This window comes from Palaemon carinicauda, chromosome 38 (genome assembly GCF_036898095.1).
Source record: "Palaemon carinicauda isolate YSFRI2023 chromosome 38, ASM3689809v2, whole genome shotgun sequence".
NCBI classification, from domain to species: domain Eukaryota; kingdom Metazoa; phylum Arthropoda; class Malacostraca; order Decapoda; family Palaemonidae; genus Palaemon; species Palaemon carinicauda.
The window spans coordinates 4,041,763-4,062,461 of NC_090762.1; the positions used below are offsets into that span (position 1 = coordinate 4,041,763).

The 20,699-nt window shown below is 31.8% G+C and overlaps 1 protein-coding gene across 2 annotated transcripts in view; it reads right to left on the reverse strand.

Moving 5' to 3' along the window:
- LOC137630383 (uncharacterized) overlaps positions 1-20,699 on the reverse strand; it is a 30,576-nt gene continuing 9,877 nt past the window's right edge. Inside the window, exons 2-10 of one of the 2 annotated variants that reach the window (XM_068361830.1) lie at positions 18,184-18,277; positions 13,333-13,387; positions 8,208-8,348; positions 7,753-7,915; positions 5,114-5,210; positions 4,597-4,773; positions 2,448-2,588; positions 552-749; positions 1-408 (exon numbers count right to left, since the gene is read on the reverse strand). In XM_068361830.1, coding sequence (XP_068217931.1) covers positions 355-408; positions 552-749; positions 2,448-2,588; positions 4,597-4,773; positions 5,114-5,210; positions 7,753-7,915; positions 8,208-8,250 — 873 coding nt within the window. In that variant the 5' untranslated portion in view covers positions 8,251-8,348; positions 13,333-13,387; positions 18,184-18,277 and the 3' untranslated portion in view covers positions 1-354. Of the gene's footprint in view, positions 409-551; positions 750-2,447; positions 2,589-4,596; positions 4,774-5,113; positions 5,211-7,752; positions 7,916-8,207; positions 8,349-10,465; positions 10,602-13,332; positions 13,388-18,183; positions 18,278-20,699 lie in introns of those variants that run through there. The other variant, XM_068361829.1, reaches the window with a different exon arrangement.

The following is a 20,699-nucleotide window of genomic DNA, read 5'->3' on the forward strand; positions in this document are numbered from 1 at the left end:
TTGGAAATAAGTGATTTTATTTTAATTAAAAGAATATGCTTCTTACATAATACCGGTAATGAATTCTATAAATCATTGGTATCAACAAATTAAATAAACAATAGATATACAAGGAAAACATGAAAGCTGAAACAGTCCCATTTTCCTACTATAAAAATTCATTATTGTCCACTTGTATAAAACTGTAAATATCTGAATAGCACACAAATAGTAAATTATAATTAAAATTCTGAATGATTAATAATAAAATATGAGTAAAAAAGTTTAGGCACAAGGTGATCTGTAGAAAATATGTCTTTTGTACTCCTGTAGCTGTCATGTTTGTAGGAACCTTCTTCACACTGGGAGATTCAATTACAGATCTTGATCAGAAACACTTTGCTGGAGGTATTCGGAATACAATTTTTGCTGCAAGTAAATAAAATAAGAGTTAAATACATACATTGCAATTAATTTTTCACTTTACAATACTACACCAATAATATGTTTCACTTCAGTTAAACTTATGCATAGATTTTTCAAACCCTTTTAGGAATAAGGAAGTTTCTCACCTTCTGAGATTTAACGTGTGTATTTACATATTCTCTCTTTTCTAGAAGGATTTTCCTAGAACGTCTTTGTAGAGTTGGTTTAGACTGGTTTAAGAACCGTGACACAAGCAGGCAAAGGCCAGACATGGCAAGAACTGAACCAAGGACCACAACCTGATTGTCATCTGAAATAGTTTCCCAAAAAGCGGTTGCTGGTGCCTAAAAAAGAAAAGGAGATAGAGAGATTAACATGAAATTGTAAAGATCAATTACAGCACTATTTATGGCAATATATTTAATCTGGATTAAAAGTGCACTTCACCTTAGGAGGTTCTAATAGTGTGTTCATAAATAAGAGTGGAACTTCAAAATATCCTTCAAAGACCCAAATACAATTAAGACAAATCTATAAAAGATTAATGGAAACAAAAAAAAATTGATAAAACAAAAATTGCATATAAACTTGAAAGGTTTTCAAATGCATGATAATCAATTAACCCTTTTACCCCCAATATTAGTACTGGTACATTTCACAAAACTCATCCCTTTTCCCCATGGACGTACTGGTACGTCCTTGCAAAAAACTGCTATTTACATTTTTTTTTGCATATTTTTTATAACTTTATGAGAAACTTCAGGCATTTTCCAAAAGAATGAGACCAACCTGACCTCTCTATGATGAAAATTAAGGCTGTTAGAGCAATTTAAAAAATATATGTTGCAAAATGTGCTTGAAAAAAAAAAAATGCCTGGGGGTAAAAGGGTTAACAACAAAGAGTTACTTCTATAACCTCAATACTACTTTAAGGAAACTAATAAATTCCAAAAAGATAAGCAGCTAATAGTAATAACACTAGAATGTAATTTTAAAATCCAGACTATTAAATAAAGGCACAATGGAATGAATTAAGTTGCCATAGCTCTACCCCTTAGTTATGAAACCCTCAGGTTATCTGGTGAATGCCTGGCAGGAGAATCATAATAAAAGGACCCCTTAGTTATGAAACCCTCAGGGTATCTGGCGAATACCTGGCAGGAGAATCATAATAAAAGGATAAATATGTTTTACTTGCTACTTAAAATCATATGTAGTTCCGTAATCATCTACATTACCTCATTGTAAGGCATGTCAAAGCTTGATTGAATATATAATGGATTAGTATTTATGTATCGCTGAAATTAGCAGGGCAGGGAAACATAACTTAGAAAATATAGAAAGGAATATTAGTTCAGTCTGGTTCTTCGACCATCGTATCCCTGCCGCTGCTTAAGTTTCTCTTACCCACACAGCCATATCCCTTTAGTAAATTTTGTGGTGTAAGGATTGAAGCTTAATCTAAAATAATTTAAAGAATGAAATAAGAGGACTGTTAGATGTTAGGATGGAGTAATGTATGGCTATCTTCTCAATCAAGTTTTATCAATGATCCAGGTTTGTTCCTGGACATAGTGTTACTATCAAAGTCCCCCAGACTTTGGATGGAATTATGGAGGTTGCTTCAATATTGTTTGTAAATGTTCTCCTAGTAAAAGGTTTTGACACTGCTCTTTCATAATCACATGTTGGAAACTGAGTGGATAAATTCCTAGATCATTTCAAATATTAAGGAATGAGACATTTAAAATGTGAGATGCGGTCGGATCTAGTCGGAAGTACACCAGCTCATCTCACTACCTAGATAGAACTCTTACTATGGGAAAAATACTTGATTTTTCAAATTTATTACTTACTCTCCTCCTTCGAAGAAAAATCATAAAATTTCAAACTTGGATATTAGAATAATTTAATTTCTAAATTAATTATAATTAATGCTCTATGATCTAGTACTAAAAAAAGTTGAAATGAAAATGCTTCAACACATTTTTTATACCTATACTTATGTAAAATAAAATAATAATGATATAGCAGTACTGTACCATAAAACCGATGGTTGATTGAGCTAGAGATTCTCCCAGCAAGTTTATGAGGACCTCTCTTGGAGCAGAAGCTACAAGGAGTTGCAACAGTAGTGCAACAGGCAGAAGAAAACCAAACAATGACAACGAAATCCCCTTAACCTGAAATAAAAATTGTGAAAAAATTTCAATTATGTACATATCTGTCAATGTGGGATATCACAAGATTGGCTTGTTCATGTAATAAATGTATACTGAACTGGTATTGAAAGTTGTTCCAACAGCAATCATTTCCCCACCATTTAAGATTCTAATCGAAATATTTTAGGACCGAAAAATAACCAGTTCCATGTTTAAACCAGTGTCCATGAAAAAAATATTATTACAATATTATTGAACCTGACCACTTTGTTAGCATACTTCACTGGGAAAATTACAGACCTCTACTTCAAAGGTGTTCCACAGAATATGAAAGATTTGGAATCAATCAATAGATCTATTATTTTTGCAGCAAATAATTTTATATGAACCCATTTATCATAAAAAGCCTTGTTTAGTACAACGATCACCAGCAATACTAACTCAATGCATCAAGGACAAAACTAGACAGCTTATTTAGCATCAATGTGGAAATCAGTTTAATCTTCCAATTAATGGGATAGATCAATTGGATTTGCATCTTGAAAATTATGCTCTCAAAGGTCTACTTGAAAACTAGGCATATTTTTTCATATTCAATAATAATTTCGGTGAAAATATATAGGCTACACTGGAAATACTAAGCTGCACTAAACTATTTACATCTGTTATTCTGTACTTCCATTTTACTGTAATACCTAAGTTAAATTTATCACTTAATTGATAAAAAATATTAAATAAAGCTCAGTTGCAGGATTTGAGACATGACAGTGGAAGTTATTTTATAAATTAAAATCAAATTTGGTTCTGGTACACAAAATGTTTGTGAGCATTACATCAAGAGCTGTGGTGTCACTACTTTAGTAACAGAACAAGCTCTTTGTATTGACAGTATATTAGTTTCATGTTATTAAAAGGCTAATAATTTAGTCTTGTTTATACAAGAATCAATTGACATGGTCATTGTATCTACATAGGCTTCTAAACCTGTGAAATATGAAAATTTTAAGCATTGATGATTTATTAAGTTGGAAAACAACAAGCTGTAGTAAGAGGAAGAATCCTTCTCAAATTTTTAAACAAAAGGCAAAATGTGGAAACTGGATAACTTTTCTAAAGAAAAACACATTACTTTGGTATGCATTTAGTTTTATAATGGGCAGCGACTTTCAAACCTGTCAATATCATGATAAGAACAATGGGAAAAGAAAATATAAAACTAAATACAAATGCATTACAAATTTAAAGAAAAAAAATTCCATCTAAAAGTAATTTAGGTTGGGTTTACAATATAAGTTATCACATAGATTGTACAAAAATAATTTATTAATAAAGGTTTGTATTTGCATAGGAACAAATTCATTAGTTTAAATAAACCAATAAGTAGGAATTTATATTCACTAAACAATTAATTTTAATAATTGATTTCCTTTGGATTTTAAAGATCGTAAAAGGCTTAAAATTCTGATATATTAGAAAATAAGAGTACTGTATTTTGATTTTTTTTTTTTTTTGATAGTGAAACTCTGACAGTATTCTCAGAACACCAAGGGATAAGTTAAGTTGTTAGCATAAGACACATTAATAATAATCATCTTGTAAACATTACTAATAGCCTTACCAGAGTTTATTTCAACCTGGCAGTTTGGTTAGAATATTAATAATAATATTTGATATACTAAGAGAAAAGATGTTTACTGTTCTTGGAATGGTCTACTAAAGATTCTTGGCATCATCTATCTGACTCCATCTAAACTTTTTGTCATTTCCTTGCATCAATTACCAATTCATTTAGGTCATTTATCAAGAATAGAAATGAATCTCTGTTCTGGTTAAAATACTTTACATATATCTCATCCCAAATAGCTGTCATAACTTACAAACAACAATTATTTTCAATTAACTTTATATGCCAATGCATAAAAAAAACAGACAAGTAAAGGAATAAATGAAAATAATTCCTTTTTTAAGTTGACATAAAAATAAGTTCCACAGATTTAGAACACCTTCAAAAGTATTGATTTTACTATACCTTAGCACGGAAGTTGTAAGATCGAGCCTGGTCATCGGCTTTGATAGCACTATCAACTAGTTTTGAAATCTGCTCACAATCCTTCTCTAGCTGATTTAATGTGTTCTGTATAGTCTGATTGATAGTCTTCTCGATGTCTTTACAAACATCTTCAATTTGGTTCACACATCTTGTGGACTGTAAGTGGAGCAAGGTGTTAATAAGAGTAATTGACTAGCAATACTGTACTGTAATAGTAGTAATGTTACTAGATTCTCTAAAAGAGAGGATAAAAATTCACTAATATATAGTACACTGATTTACATTCATCTAATTAGTAATTTCCTCTCCCTCTCAATATACTGATTTGCAAATTAAAATTTAGTGATTAATGCATTTCAATTAGACGGCTCAAAATTCTTCCCTTCATACAAGAAAATTAAGTTAAAATTAAAATGATTTTATTTCAAAAGTTTGAGCAAATTCCTATTACTAACAAGACCTAGCAGAAAATAAATGCTGCATTATTGAACCATACTTTATTTGGATTTGGTATGTAGATCGTTGGCATATCAAAGCCAGTTTTGTTGAGTCCTGGACGCTTACACAGCTCTTGAACAATCTGCATCATCACCCTGAAAATTGTAAAGGATGACTTGACCATAAAATAAAAAATATATCACAAAATATTAAAATATGCAAACATTTACCATAAAATATATTTTTTTGAATGCAAACATTTATCACACAAAAAACCACCTTAATCAACTCTGTTTTATAGTCTTGGATAATGGTACAAGCTCTATCCAATGGCCTTCTACAGTCTAGGGTTTTTGAGTTCTTTTAAATTGTTAAAGGGTGCTAAAGTAGACTTTTCTGGAAATTTTTTCCTGTAGGACTTGGTTTAGCCATTGGTAAATAATATGTGAAAATAACCCAACTACTGTTACATGCAAATAGTCCTTCCACTACAATACTCTATTATTAAAATTATATTTTATCTTTAGTTCATTTTAGCTGTCAATTATTAATATGTTGCCAATTTACATGAGAGGCTTTGAGGAACATAAGTAAAGTACAGTACTCTATAGCCAGTATTCTGTGGATATTTACATTTCTAGCCATGGATATCCACAAAAATGTTCGTGCACATTGTTATTATCATCTTTTATTTCTCTTACATTCAATTCTTTAATATAGTTTCTTTTTATGTATTGGGCTGCTATCATTATGAAGACCTTAGGGCTTTTAGTATTCTTTTCCAAATATGGTTGCAGTATTGCTTGTAATAACAACTGTTACATTCACTAAAAACTCTGCTATAGCGTTTTTCTACTATCGCACATACTTAGAAAGCTACCAAATACCTTTAGCGCACCATAAATAACTGCTATACCCCACCCTGGTTGGTCAAGACATTCATATACTGTATTGCTGGCTCCATCAGTGAGTAGGTAAATAAAATAAGGTAATGGCTCATTATGTTTAGTTTTTATTATTGATTTAACATTTATTTATCCCATCTACTTCAATGAGTTAGAAAATTAAAAGATAATGATACTTTTATCATTAGTAACGTTTTAATCATTGCTTAAACGCATACACCCACAATAACGACCAAACAAAAAAATCAGCTGTTTTGTCATGAACAATTTCAATCATCGTACGATAGTAAACAAAGTAACATAAGACTGACATTTTTACATGATAAGCCTTAATCACAATAGAGAAAAATAAAGAAAATCTACTGTTAAATATAAACTAACAAACTGTAAATGAAGGCGAGAAAACAAAATTGAAATTAGTGCGAACCTATGAATGTGCAAGTCGCGTAATTAAATGTAAATGAGAATTTAGTTTGTTATGACATGATATAAATAACTTAAGCTTAACAATAAAGCACCACATCTAAAAACTATAAATTATCGTGCATCGGCAACATGAATGAAACTCCGGTTAACTTCTATATGCGATTCAACTCTACAATAAATGAAATATGGTCGGAAGTGTTTCAAATAAAACTTTGAATTAGTATGCTAATTGGAAAATGATAGATCAAGTAATAATTTCTTATTTTAGGAAATAAGAAAATCCTTCGATAGTTTGCCTTAATCAGATGATTTAGAAAGCATAAATGACTGTCGATCAACTTGTAAATGTAAACAATGGAAAAGTTTACAATTTGCTGTTTTTCATTATTAATACGATACTAAAATGTAAATATTGCTCGCATTCTTATTGGATATGTCTAAGTGAAACACCAGTTCAATGAAAATCCAGTTTATTTCAAATATAGCTGTATTTTTTTAACACTGTTAAAAGGGTGCACATACTAATCTTATATCTTGTGTATAATACAACCCCCTAGAATTTAGCTTCAAAATTTGTCATCAAAATTAGTGAGTTAAATTGCGCAATTATATACAGTAGTTTTTTGGTTGGTAGTTCAAGTAATTCTTAATATCATTAACAAGGTAAAAATAGGGTAAATTAGGAGTAAAATTTGATGTCGGGGTATCAATAAGAATTATTACCATAAAGTTCTTCAGTTCGGCATAAACGGTAACAAATAGACGCAACAGCAGTGTGTTAAACACTTTTCCAAATCAGTATCACAGGGAAGGTATATGATTCGTTAACCGAAACACCATCCTACTAAACTAAACCTACAGGGTATGATAGTGAATTTGCACGTTTGAGAAAACAAATGCTCAAAGATCGACATTCTCAATATTGAACAAATGTCTCTCCAGTAAAGTACCCTATGTCACTAAGTAATAGGTTTTCCTAAATTGATATTGTGTGGAGACAGCCCTGGAAAAATACAATTCTGTTTCTGGTATTCAATTTCCAATGTACAGTACTCTGCTTTATATTTACTGTAACAAAAAAGCTTCTAAAATAGAATCAAGGAGAATGTATCCCATAAACCACTTGAGGCTATGGATGAGCTATTTTTATTTTAAAATAAGTTTTAGTTATTGGATTTTAGCTGGGCTTAAATTTGATACTTTAATACTTTACATAAAAAATTCCAATTTACCCTGAGTGCAATGACTGAAAATTGCAAGTGCTTAGCTTTTTTTTTTTTTTTTTTTTTTTATAAATTTCATAAATTGCCTTGCTTAAATAATACAAAGTGGTTGTTTGTAAAAAACTTTTCAAAACTTTAATCACCTTTGTCTGTCGCTTTCATGGCCAGCTTCATCAGCTTTGGAAAGATAGAAACGCATGCGGTCTGAGTGGGTCTCATTCAACTGTTCTACAATATTGAGTGTTCTTTTGCATAACGCTTGACCAATAGGATCGAAGAAGACAAAAATCAAGTCGCATAAATCACCTGAAAAAAATTAAATGGATAAAAACTTGCAAAATAACAATCATTTTATAACAAAAATTTTTTAATTGCTGAAACCAGATCACCCAACACAAATTATGACAGCCGAGAAAAAAAAAAAAAAAACCCTTAAACAAAAATTACATAAGGGTAAGTTTATTACAATTATAAAAAAAAAACTACATTTATTACCATTGTTAACTGACCATGACAGTACTACATGACATCTTATAGAATTAAATAAAAGTTGCCACTGCATACAAATTTACCTTTTAAAAAAATAGTCTCTACTCACCTAGCCAAAGCATGGAGTGATTGACATCAAAGGGATATTTCATATCGCCATCCACAAGGCCAGGTGTATCAATAAACGTGACGAGACTGAACTTTTTTTGTTTAGAAGTGCTAATCTCTGTCGTCAAGTAATCCACAACACCTGTTGAGACATATATATTTTTAAATTTCCTAGTTCAGGACTCACATGACCATTAAACAACAAATACATTGGGTTCTAGTATGAATAGACAGGTATTATTATTAAAACAAAGGTGTGTACCAATTGGAATTTAATATATATATATATATATATATATATATATATATATATATATATATATATATATATATATATATATAAGAAAATCCTTAAACTGAATGACTGAAATACATTATTAGGTAACTCAGACAGGCTGTTAGCTGAAGATACAAACCCTAATGTAAAGTTCCTTATGCAAAAACACAGTACAGTACATTTAATTGCTAATGTCCTTGTTTACCCTAATAAGTAGACCAACAAATGCAAAAATTAGTTTAACCCTGAATTCAATTATCATTCTATCTACAAAATATTAATTTCAATTACAGCAGCAAATAACTAAGTGCTGAATACATAACATATTTTACTACAAATTGTTTATAAAAAAAAAAGACTAGAGTGCATGTCTTCAAAAATGCAATTTTCCAGTCATGTAAATTAATGTACATATTTTCCTTTAATAGAATATACTTTACGAATAATGAACTTCTTATTAGCGTTAATCTTATTAAACTGGTAATTTTTTATGTTTTAATAATTTAATTACAGTACTTGTAATATTATTTATGAGGTTTTGTCTTGCTACCTTCAGGTAAATTTTTTTGCTTCACAGAAGCATAACAGCATTCTAATGCCTGTTTTTTTGCTAGGCAAAATAATCATCAGTTATTTTCTGTAAGATTTCTCTCATTTTTTCCGCCATGCATTTTCTGCCTGAATTCTAAATTACAGAGGTCTCCACTTGTACCAATTTTTGACGATGATTGTTTTTGGTGACTACTTAATTGAATTTCTATTTCTTTGGAACCTGACTTGGGTCACTAAATATTCAAAGAAACAACCAATGTGAACTAATACTCCAAGAGTATGTTCTTTAAGTATATACTAAGCGTTATTAATGAGGAGCTATTTGAAAATTCTAACTAGGTAAGATTGCTTGCATAAAAAAAAATCTTGAATCAATCTCATCCTTTCAAGTGTGTTCAGCACCAAGTTCCAATGGTGAAACATGAATTGCTAACATTCCGATTTTAATATTTATATGACTAGATGAATAAAACAAAATCTTTATTAAAACAAATATGTTTAGGCATGCTATTTCCACAAGATATAAATCAACACATCTGGATTTTTCATACCATAGTTCATAAAAGCATCAAGATATTCTACAATATGAAACATACATTGAAGGAATCTTTAGAACTAAAATAACAATCAATACCTAAAACCTCTAGCAGCAACCCTACATGAAGCCCCAATACATAAATTTCATAACTACAATACATAGACAACATAACCCAACTCTGATAAGTGAAATGCTTTCCCAAGTCAATAATAAAACAAATAATTTCCAAAAAAGTGTCTATGAAAAACTGCAGATTTATTAAAAATTTCACATTATGCTCTCTTTAAAAACACATGAACCTATTAAAATGTAAAATACTTCCCAAAAGCTCCTTTCAAGCTCCTTTCTTTAAATATATTTTGCACCTTTAAATTCACTTCTTCCCATTAATTTAAGTATAGAAATATAATGAATGGTCTTTAACAAATAAGAAAAATACAATGAGTTCTGGCTCAGATGTGAATATAAGAATATGTATTGAAAATAATCTAATCCTGCATACGTGGCCAATTTCTTATTCAAAAAAATAGCACACTGCAACTGGATAACAACAAAAAGCATCTCTTGTAAGTAAAGCATACTAATTAATACAAATATGGCAGTGACATACAAACATGATGAATATCATATAAATACTCAACAAAAAAAACACTGGTAAGAAACGAAGTATAAAGTTGACATTTCCAGAAACACCGATGACTTACTGTGCCGAGAACAGCCCTTCATTGGGCAGCTCGCTATTTAATCTCGCTAGAAGCCCAAAGAAGAGACATTCTCAACACAACAAACTTCAGATTATCAACTTCTGACATTTTATCTTCTTGGCAAATACACACAATCTATTATTACAGCAAGAATAACATAATACTGAAATAAAATAAAATGTAATTACTTCTGACATGACGACCGTTGTCCTATCATGATGATAACCTAGCAAATATACAGAAGTACTGCGCATCTGAACAAACGGTTTGCACCTAAGAGCCACCATTAGGAAGCTTATCCTCTTCCTATGACCGTGGGTGTGACTGTACTGACAGTGGAATAAGCAAGGACCCACTACTTATACACTCCCAATGACGTCACACAACGCCACCTATCACCTACCCAAAGCATATCACTTTACACAGATAGTAGACAATATTGGGAGTTGGACAAACTGAAAATAACATGTGATTGATTTTTCTTTTCTGAGAAAAGTATGACAAGCAATGAAGAAAAATGTTATACGAAAATCAACTGCCATAGCTTTTAAAAACACTGAACAATAAAATTTTCTTGTCACTTATTCAAACAACAATGAAATTTTCTTGTCACTTATTCAAACAACAATGAAATTTTCTTATCACTTATTCAAACAGGAAAGGAATTGATTTTTTTAAAAAAATTTTTAACAGAATTTCTCAAGAAATAAATATAACCGAAAATTCAAGAGCATAGAATATAACTCCCAATAAGGTAATCAAATATTATCCCTAAAGATACCAGACTACCAACAACATAGAAATGCCCCTTCTCTCCATTTTTAAATTCAAATTGCCACGCCCATGCATCATTATTGTTATTTCCAAAGTAAAATGAACTTAATGTGTTTATGTCATAAATAAACAATCATTATGCAGAAAAAATTTGATACCAATTAAAACAAAAATGCTTGTACACAAAACCGGTCCAAATAACAACTGCATACCACTTCTAATTATCAATACATTGGATTTATTGTATAGTACACACAGTATTGTCATCACAGTTATATAATTTTTGTGGTTTTCTGGAAAACTTGTATCTTTGGACTTATGCAGTACATAATATCAATAATTACTTAGCAGTGCACCATTTAAGTTGATATGTAAAATACAGAGTGAAGTTGATAAGTAAAATCAGAAGTGAAGAACAGTTTGGAAATATTAATTATGGTATGGGAATACAGTATTTTCTTTTCTAGTCACAAATGCCAATAGAAAACTTTGGTTATGTAAACTCTCTCACTCACACACACACACACACACACAAAAAGGCATGCTCTCAACAGTTCATTCAGTTTCTACATAAAAACCACACTAGTACACTGTACGGTTATAGTTAATAAATCTTATCAGTTCAAACCCTAATGTACTGATGAGGAAAAGACATCTGCCCATAAATAAGTGCATTTTTACCTTCAGTTTTTCTACATGCTGTAGTTTTTAACAGTTAACTGAATCTGACTAGTTTTCCAAAAAGAGAAAAATTTTATTATACTAATGAAATTGTTCATAAACTTCAAATAGCTGTCACCTCACCTGTTTCTAATATTTGCCATGACCAAAAAGGTTAGTATAAAAGTAACAGTATATACATAACAAAAATTGCTTATTAAAACAACTTATAAAAATCATTACCTAAAAGAGAGAGAGAGAGAGAGAGAATACACAGCTGTGGTTTCCGCACACGTGCACCCATGTTTGACAGACAGGAAGGGACCATTGATAGCAGAGACAGAGATAAACTTTATATACCATCACCGAACAACAATATTTCAAGTTGTAAGGAATAGTAAATACTAATTTATATTAACTTGTTCTTTTTTCTTTCTTTTCAACTTGAACGTTGTGAATTACTTTTTATTTAGTCTCCAAAACTAATTATTGTTTCACTGAACAATTGCTGTACCCTTCTTATCTATGTATGAATAATAGCACTAGCACTTCAGTTGGAATAAACTTGGAAAAAAGAAGTTTAGTAGGTCAGTATAACTGGAACTCAGCTCGGTTTAATACAAGTACATTACAAATGAATGGCCATCACTTTAGTATGAGCAGCGAAAACAAAATTAAAAACCTAATCGTAGTCAGAATTTTGATTTCAAGAAATGGCTACACAACTGTCTGAAAGGACCTTGACAACAGACTATAGTTAAAGCCTCAGCAATTTATATATGACATTTTACCCAAAAAATTGGAATGGTTTTGATTCGGAATGCTTAGGACATTTAGTGTCGATGTGCAACTGAGGAAAACCCTGCAGTTGCCCTATAATGTATGGTAAATTAGTGTTGCAGGCCAAAAGGTGGGTGCAGCTAAGGGACATTGCAGACATTTAAATACCCATAATTTACCACTAAGTCCTAACTATTACACGAGCTTTCCTGTTACCCTGTTTGGCCTCACAATAGGCAATGATTATCTGATTTATTTCAAACAGTAAACATTCCATCATCAAAAAAAAAAAAAATGGCAGTCGGAAATAAAGACCCCTACCTATGCTCCAGTTTCATAATAAATTTATCAATTCTTAGTGTCTTCAGTGACCAAGATTCTTGAATTAAAAACTTAAAAGTTAGATTACACTGAGTTAGAGCCAAGATATTTGACAGCAAAATGGAAGCAGGAACAGATATACAGTAGGGCATTAAAGGAAACTGAACAGACTTGTAATTAATGCCTACATTGTACAAGGTGTTATGAAAAAACATCTTGCAGAGGATTCAAGAACAAAATGTGAATTTTCATCTCAAGAGAAAGCCTACAGCTCTTCTCTGAAAGCGATATGAATTTGTAACACTTAATAATAATAATGACAGTACGAGATACTGATAAGCATGCCTGCAGAGTACCGTATCTTAAAAACCACCCAAGGTGGTAAAAAGTATAGTTTAATATCCACATACATTTAAAACACTACCATCCATGAATACTAGATGTAAGTATGCTTACCTTGGCATTAATACAAATATAAATAAGATATAAATACTGTGCACAAACAAGAAATAGAACTTACCATCAATTTCCTGCAGTGGCTTAAAATGTGGGTAAAGATGAAGCGTGGCATTACCCTGTAAATAGATGATGCAATTAAGTAATTTGATACAGTATATCATTGTACAAAGTATCCTGTGCAATAATTTTACTTGACAAATAAAGAAATTTCTCAGAAGAAAACATATCCTACCACACAATATTTTAAGTACAATTTAGATGTAACCCATTTTTTTTATCCTTAATGTCCCGGAAAGTTTCAAAATAAACTTTTTCACAATTACAGAATTAGGCTATCATTGTAAAGTAAAAGGTTTGATGTGAAAAAAAATAATTCTATCTAATGAGAAGTGTGCATATTAATATGATAAACTGAACTGTACAAAAGCCAATATAAAATCATTCCTTCATTCTAACTTGTGTGGCAGAAATATAACAGCAACCCACTTAAAACATCCCTTGCTATGGGAATACATGCAATTACATTTGTATTTTTATTTTATCTGAACACTTACAGTATTCAAAAGTACTGTACATTTGAAATGACACCTGTGTCTCCATGCAACTACTGCCAAAGAAACTGAAGCTATTACAACAAGAAAAAATAGCACAAACTTACAGGCAGGTAACCCATTCATAATATTCAAGATCCAATAAAATTTCCTTTGCTTTTATTATGTGAAGGTAACAACACATTCATTCCTAAGAGACAAATCAGAAGTTTGTCGATGATTCGTGAATATTAAGTGTTACATGTTGTACCTAATTGAATTCCAGATAACATTCATACTTTTCGCTAATTTGGCTTCTCATTCATTATGCAAAACTAGAGAAACATTTATCATCGGAGAGCCTACATGTATCAGTATTTCAGAAACGGCAAACAAAATTACAGGATAAAAGTTCTTTAAAATCCCACAGCACAAACATTTCTATTTGATTTATGACAAGAAAATGACAACACATAGATAGAAAAAGCAGCTCCAGGGCAAATCAAGACAGCAAAAAACATTTAATAACTCCTCCAGTGTACCACATGAGGTGCAACAACAGCACTAACCTCCTTTACAGTTATGAAGGTTTAGTCTAATGGCCTATCACTGGAATCCCTGGGTTAGTCAGTACTATGCATTAATTCAAATAAATATTGATCCTCTCTTATCAACATTTTATCTTTAAGATGATGGCAATAGACTTTTACAGTCTGGAATATAGTTACAAAAGATGAAATGTATATAAAAGGGTAGAATTATTTATAAAACAAAATAAAACTTTTGAATAATTTGTATCTACAAGAAAAACAAATCAATAACTGACCCACACCTTTCTAAAATTACAACTCGTCTCAGATTTTCACAATCTGAATGGTTGCTATCATGGGTTTTGAGAGAGAAAAAAAAAAGTTCACAATTGGGGAATGTCTGAATCTCTATATCATAAATACAATGTAATGTAAAATGCATTTTCTTGGTAAAAACTTATACAGTACTGTACTTACAAAACATGAAAGCAAAAGAAAGCATCTACTGTACACACAAAACTGGCTGGCAACTAGCAAAATTTCACATTACAACAGTTTGAAAACATTCAATATATTGCTGCTCAACAAAGGAAACAGAAAAATTCTAAAGAAAAAAATAAGTGCGTAACTACCATTACATATGCCAGGTAAGACGAAAACATTGATGTTTAGTTGTGTTCATCATAAGGTACTATCTGATGGGTAAAAAATGCCAAATTACAGGATAGGTACTAAAGCTTACCTGGAGGAAAAAACATCAAATGCTGCAGAAAAAACTAATACTGTATAAATTTAACTTTATATACAGAAAGAAAGATCACCAACATAAGTTAGACAGTGATGAGAACAAAAGTAATCCATAAAAAATAAAAGGGAGAAGGCAAAGTATCAGAGACCTAAAAGGTGGTGTAAATATCTTTTAGTACCATCTATATGCCAAATGAGGTATGAATGGACACAGGAATTTCTGGCTTTAATGAAGTACACCCTGTTACACCCTCCCTGTGTGGTGAGTAGCCAAACATAGTGAAGGGAGAACATGCGTCCATGGTCAGAGGAGCTCAATGCAGGAACTCTCCGCTCAATAAGGGTGTGACAGAGAGCACTTCCTCAGAGTGAGACATACAAGGAATTCCTGTGTTCAACTGTACATTGTAAGCTATATCCTGTACAAGTAAAACTCGAATATTCTATTTGCAGAACCAGAAAGAGCGAGTTACACTAGACATGCAATTTGCCTGGATCTAATTTACAGAAGTGCTCACTTAACCGCCATGAAATGAGTTCCCAATGCAGATTAAAAACAAAAATCTGTTTGGCAAAAAAAAAAAAAAAAAGTCAAAAACTGTACAGTAGGCACATACTTTGGCAGGTGCAAGGTATCCGTAATAAAAAAAAAACATAACAGGGTTTACATTGCAGAGTATCTAATGTTAACCTGTGGTTATAGTGCCGTACTTTTTATCAAACCCTTAGAAGACAATTCTTTCAAAAATTTTACAATTCGTAATTTCTCCATTTGCACTAGTCTACTGCTTGCAGAGCTCGAGTTATCATTCATTCAAGATCTTATAAGATATAAATCTAAAATGAAGGTGACCTCAAGTTATATAAAACAGAAATTAAACTTAGAAGATTGGGATGGTTCACAAAATTTGTAATATAAATCCACATGGACACAGTGAGTGGGTTATCAATAAATCATAAGTGCTTTATAGCTTACTAAAATAAGTAGTTGAGAAAATTTAGGGTAAAAGTAGCATTTCAAAAGATAAAAAGTGCACTTCAGCTTCTAAAAAATGCTACAACAACCAGCTTTTTCAAAGCACAGAATAATAATTAACGGAGACATTAACCCTTTAACCCCCAGGCTATTTGGAAATTTCCAACCCTTAACCCCCCGTATATTTTTTTTAAATTGCTCTACCAGCCTTAATTTTTGTCATAGAGAGGTCAGGTTGGTCTCATTCTCTTGGAAAATGCCTAATTTTTTTCAAAAAATTATCAAAAATATGAAAAAAAAAGTTTATAGCATTTTTTTGCAAGGACGTACCAGTACGTCCATGGGGGTAAAGGGATGGCTTTTGTGAAACGTACCAGTACGTCCTTTGGGGGTAAAAGGGTTAACATCAAAAGATTGCAGCTGTAGACAAACTAAGCAAAACAACTTTTTATCCTTTGACTGTGTTGCATATTCAATTACTCATGCTTAACAGAAAAGCAAATGCTTGTGACAGAGTTACCCTTTATATGATACTGATTTTTGCACTACTATTGTACTTCGAGTTCTTGGAGGACAAGTCTGCGGGTCAAAAAACTGCAAGTGAGCATACCAGGAATTGGAATGACTTAAATTTAAGTTATTTCTTGTACATGTTTGCATATTATCCACACTGCAACTAAAGATCTAATACACCAACTATACAAGTCTACAATACCATCAATATGGATATAATTTGCAGATGGTGCTAGTTTGAATTTTGAATAAGAAAATTACGTTATCTAAGTATACAATACAGCATACATCAACACCAGTCTCTTGAGTTTTTGTCACCATTTATATTTCATAATTCAAAATATTTTCAACTATGTTTTGTGCCTTTCAATAAGCAAAATAGTAATCAATTGCCCAACTAAGCACCTTTGCCATACATCAGGCTAGATTTCTCTTTACTATGCTGTATGCCAGACTAGTTCTGTCTACTCTCATTCACCTGAAGCACAGTCTGCCTGAATTCATATTTTCCCCAAATCCTCATTTATCTTTGCACTATCTCCAGTGTCTTGTGAACTTTCCAATTAAATTACATGTTACTTCAATACCTCTCTATCCCCTCTGACAACTCTTCTCCAACTTTCAATATCTACACAATTCACAATTATTTCAACCAACTACACATATCAGTTACTTCTTCATAAAAAATGTAACTTTCTCTGTGTGCTCTACCTCAAAATTTTAGCCCTTATTGAAATATCCTTCACTTGCTTTGTAAGCAAAATATATTGAGTATAAATCAACGACAATTCTTACAGTACTTCATCATGAAATTGCACTCTGTTCATTAACAGGATGTTCATATGTACGATCTTCTATAAATGGGCTATTGCTAGTTTTTTTCTGTTCCGTTCTCTCAATTCCAACCCCAAAATACATTACTTTATGTTACATAAGCTTGGTAATATCAATGAAGATTTGACAATTTGTTGTTGTTAGAAACCATTTCGGTAATTGTTTTCCTTTTTCGCATTTTTTAAATTATGCATTCTTCTCTGCAGATTCATAATCTATTCAGTTTTCTCCATAATTATACACTCATAAACAATCACATAACAAACAGGTAAAAATTCTACGCACATCAAGATAAATTTAACATGGAATAAAAACTGGAAACTAAAACAGTAATCAGTCAAATGGCATACAGCATTTCAAAGAAGCAAATAACTGGGTACCCTTCACCATTACAGAATTTACATTTGATAACATGTCAGAACTTACAAGAGGCCCAACACAAAATATACCATTGGTAGAGGTGTTAAATGTGGAAACCAAAGAAAAACATTTACTCAACGAATAGCTAAGACAGCACAAACATAACACGCTTATTCATACACGGGTAAACATAACACAATTATTCATTGACGGGTTAACAATCATGTACTTAAGGGTTAAACTAGGAAATGCAAGTGGTGCAATACTGTGTCTCCTGGATGACACAATTTCATGCCAATCAGACAAGATAACTGCAGCCTACCTATGACTTCCTGAAGCAATGCTGACAGTAGGATTGAAACAGCAATTCTAATTACTTATATTCCCCCACATACTTCCACCAACATGTGTCAACAACTTACGGTAAGAGATTCTCGCTTTCGGCCACTGGTGACGAAACTGAAGCCCTGAGTTTCAATGGCCACACCCGTTCTTTGGACATGCTCTTCAACATACCTGGAAAATACATAACGATATTACTTTTTGTAATCTTCATAAAAAATATGAGAGATTTTACTTTAACCTGCTATTTTTCGTGAGTCAATCCATATACATCTACCATGAGTAAATTACATGTTGACTAACCAATCAAGAAAGAAGACACAAGTCAGTAGTTTAAGACTTCGAATGGCCCAACTAGCAATACTATAGTATACTCTACATTAAATCAATACCTGATACATTATGTACTGATATATAAATATATATTTTCATTGGTGAAAATGGCAAACAAAAGGAGACCTGACTGATTGCAATAATTAAAGGCATCACACTTACGTCAGTTGTCATAAAAATATATAGAAAGCTTATTTTAAAGACACTAGAGAGAAAGACTGATGAAAAGACAAGATAAACAAGCAGGATTCAGAAAAGGTGGAAGTTGTGAAGACCAAATTTTCATTTTAAGACTTGTACACCAATGCGTAGAATATAGAAATCCACCTTTGATGGCATTTGTGGACTATGAAAAAGCCTTTGATAGTGTGCACCGACCTATTTTGTGGAGAGTATTGCGTTATCAAGGAATTCCTCTTCAATATGTAAATTTGATTAAGTCTATTCATGAGCATAGCAAGTGGCAAGCTGACGTTAGTGGAGTCCTATCAAATGAGTTTCCAGTGAATAGCAGAGTACCCCATGGGAATGTGTTGTCACCTATGTTGTTTATCCTCCTCATGGATTTTGTAATGCATAGAACAGTTGGGGATGGTGAAGGATTGGACTGGGTTAGTAACAAGGAATTAGTTGACCTAAAGTATGCTGATGACACTGTCCTTATTAGAAGAACACCACAGGATTTGCTATACTTGCTTACCAAAATGCATGAAGAAAGACAAATGATGAGAATGGAATATGCAATGGAAGATGAAATACGATTGGAAGGAAAAAGGATTAATGAGGTAGAATCATTTAAATATTTAGGAAGTATGATTTCTAATACAGGATCTTTAGAATTTGAGTTTAATGAAAGACAGAAAAAAAGCAAATCAGACAATGGCTAGGTTAAGTAAAATTTGGAAATCAAATCGCCTGAAATTCCATATAAAAATCAGGCTATACATCAGTTTAGAGACATTGGTGTTACTGTATGGACACGAGTCGTGGTATGACAATGAAACAATTTCCAAAAGATTTTGTAGATTTGAGAACAAAGCCCTCAGAAGAATATTGAGAGTTAAATAGCAGGACAGGATTAGAAATTGAACTATAAGAGAAATTAGTTGAAACTTTTAAATGGGCTCCACAAGGCACAAGAAGAGTTATAAGTCCAAGGCCTACATGGCTAAGGAATATGAATCATGAAGTATGAGATGATGAATGGAGAAATATCGAATTAAAAGCTCAAGATAGGCAACTGGCGTTAAAGAGAGAGAGAGAGAGAGAGAGAGAGAGAGAGAGAGAGAGAGAGAGAGAGAGAGAGCTTGCTCAATTTGGAAGGCAGGTGGGTATGCGAGAGCACGTGATAAGGACCCATCCTGTAGTCTTCGAATCCCAAACTGGGCTCCGATATGGCATAGATAAGACGGTCTCCCTCCGTTAGGCTTGCGCAATATCAATGCCATGTTTCTATCCACTTTCTGTTTCCATTCATCGTTTATTCCAAATTAAATTCTTATCTCCACTTTACCTTTCTTGTTTCATCTTGGTTTTATTCAATTATTCTTTTCATTTCTTCTCTTTCAAATATGTATGATAACCTAATTTTTTGGAGAGTTGTTTTATTTCTTAACTCCATTTAATAATCTTATAAATTGCTCCCATTACTTAAGAAAAATACTTAATTCTGAATAATTCTTATTTTCATAACCATTCAATTCCTATTCATTTCCCAATCGGTTTTGAATTCCTTTAATCAAAACTAATTAAAAGAAGTTTTCAATTCAGATTTCTCATCTAAAATTACTATTCAGTATCAAAATTTCTTTTCAATCACAATAAAAATTTTAACGTCTATTGATAGTTCCCAATTCTTAAAAATTCAACAAATCTAGGATACATATTACAACTCAAAATAGAACTACGACCATACAACAGCTTATGTACAGTATAATGCAAATTTACGAGGAGCAATAAGGAAAACGAACAAGTGTCCTACACCATTAATGAAAGTAATTTGCTTTTTATTTTTAAATGTCAAAAACATTCACAGCTAGTAAATCAAATGAAAAGAAAAGTGAGAGCCCGTGCGAGAACATACAATGATAACTGTCAAAATATTATCAGAGGTTACACACAAGTTTAGAAGATGTCCACGTCAATCTCCAGATTTCGAGCATCAATTTAATTGTGTAGAGTTTTAGAAAAATGAAGGCCGTACAACGAATATCAATTTAAGAGTCCACAATCCAAAAGTCAGGATATAGTAATATCTTGCAAA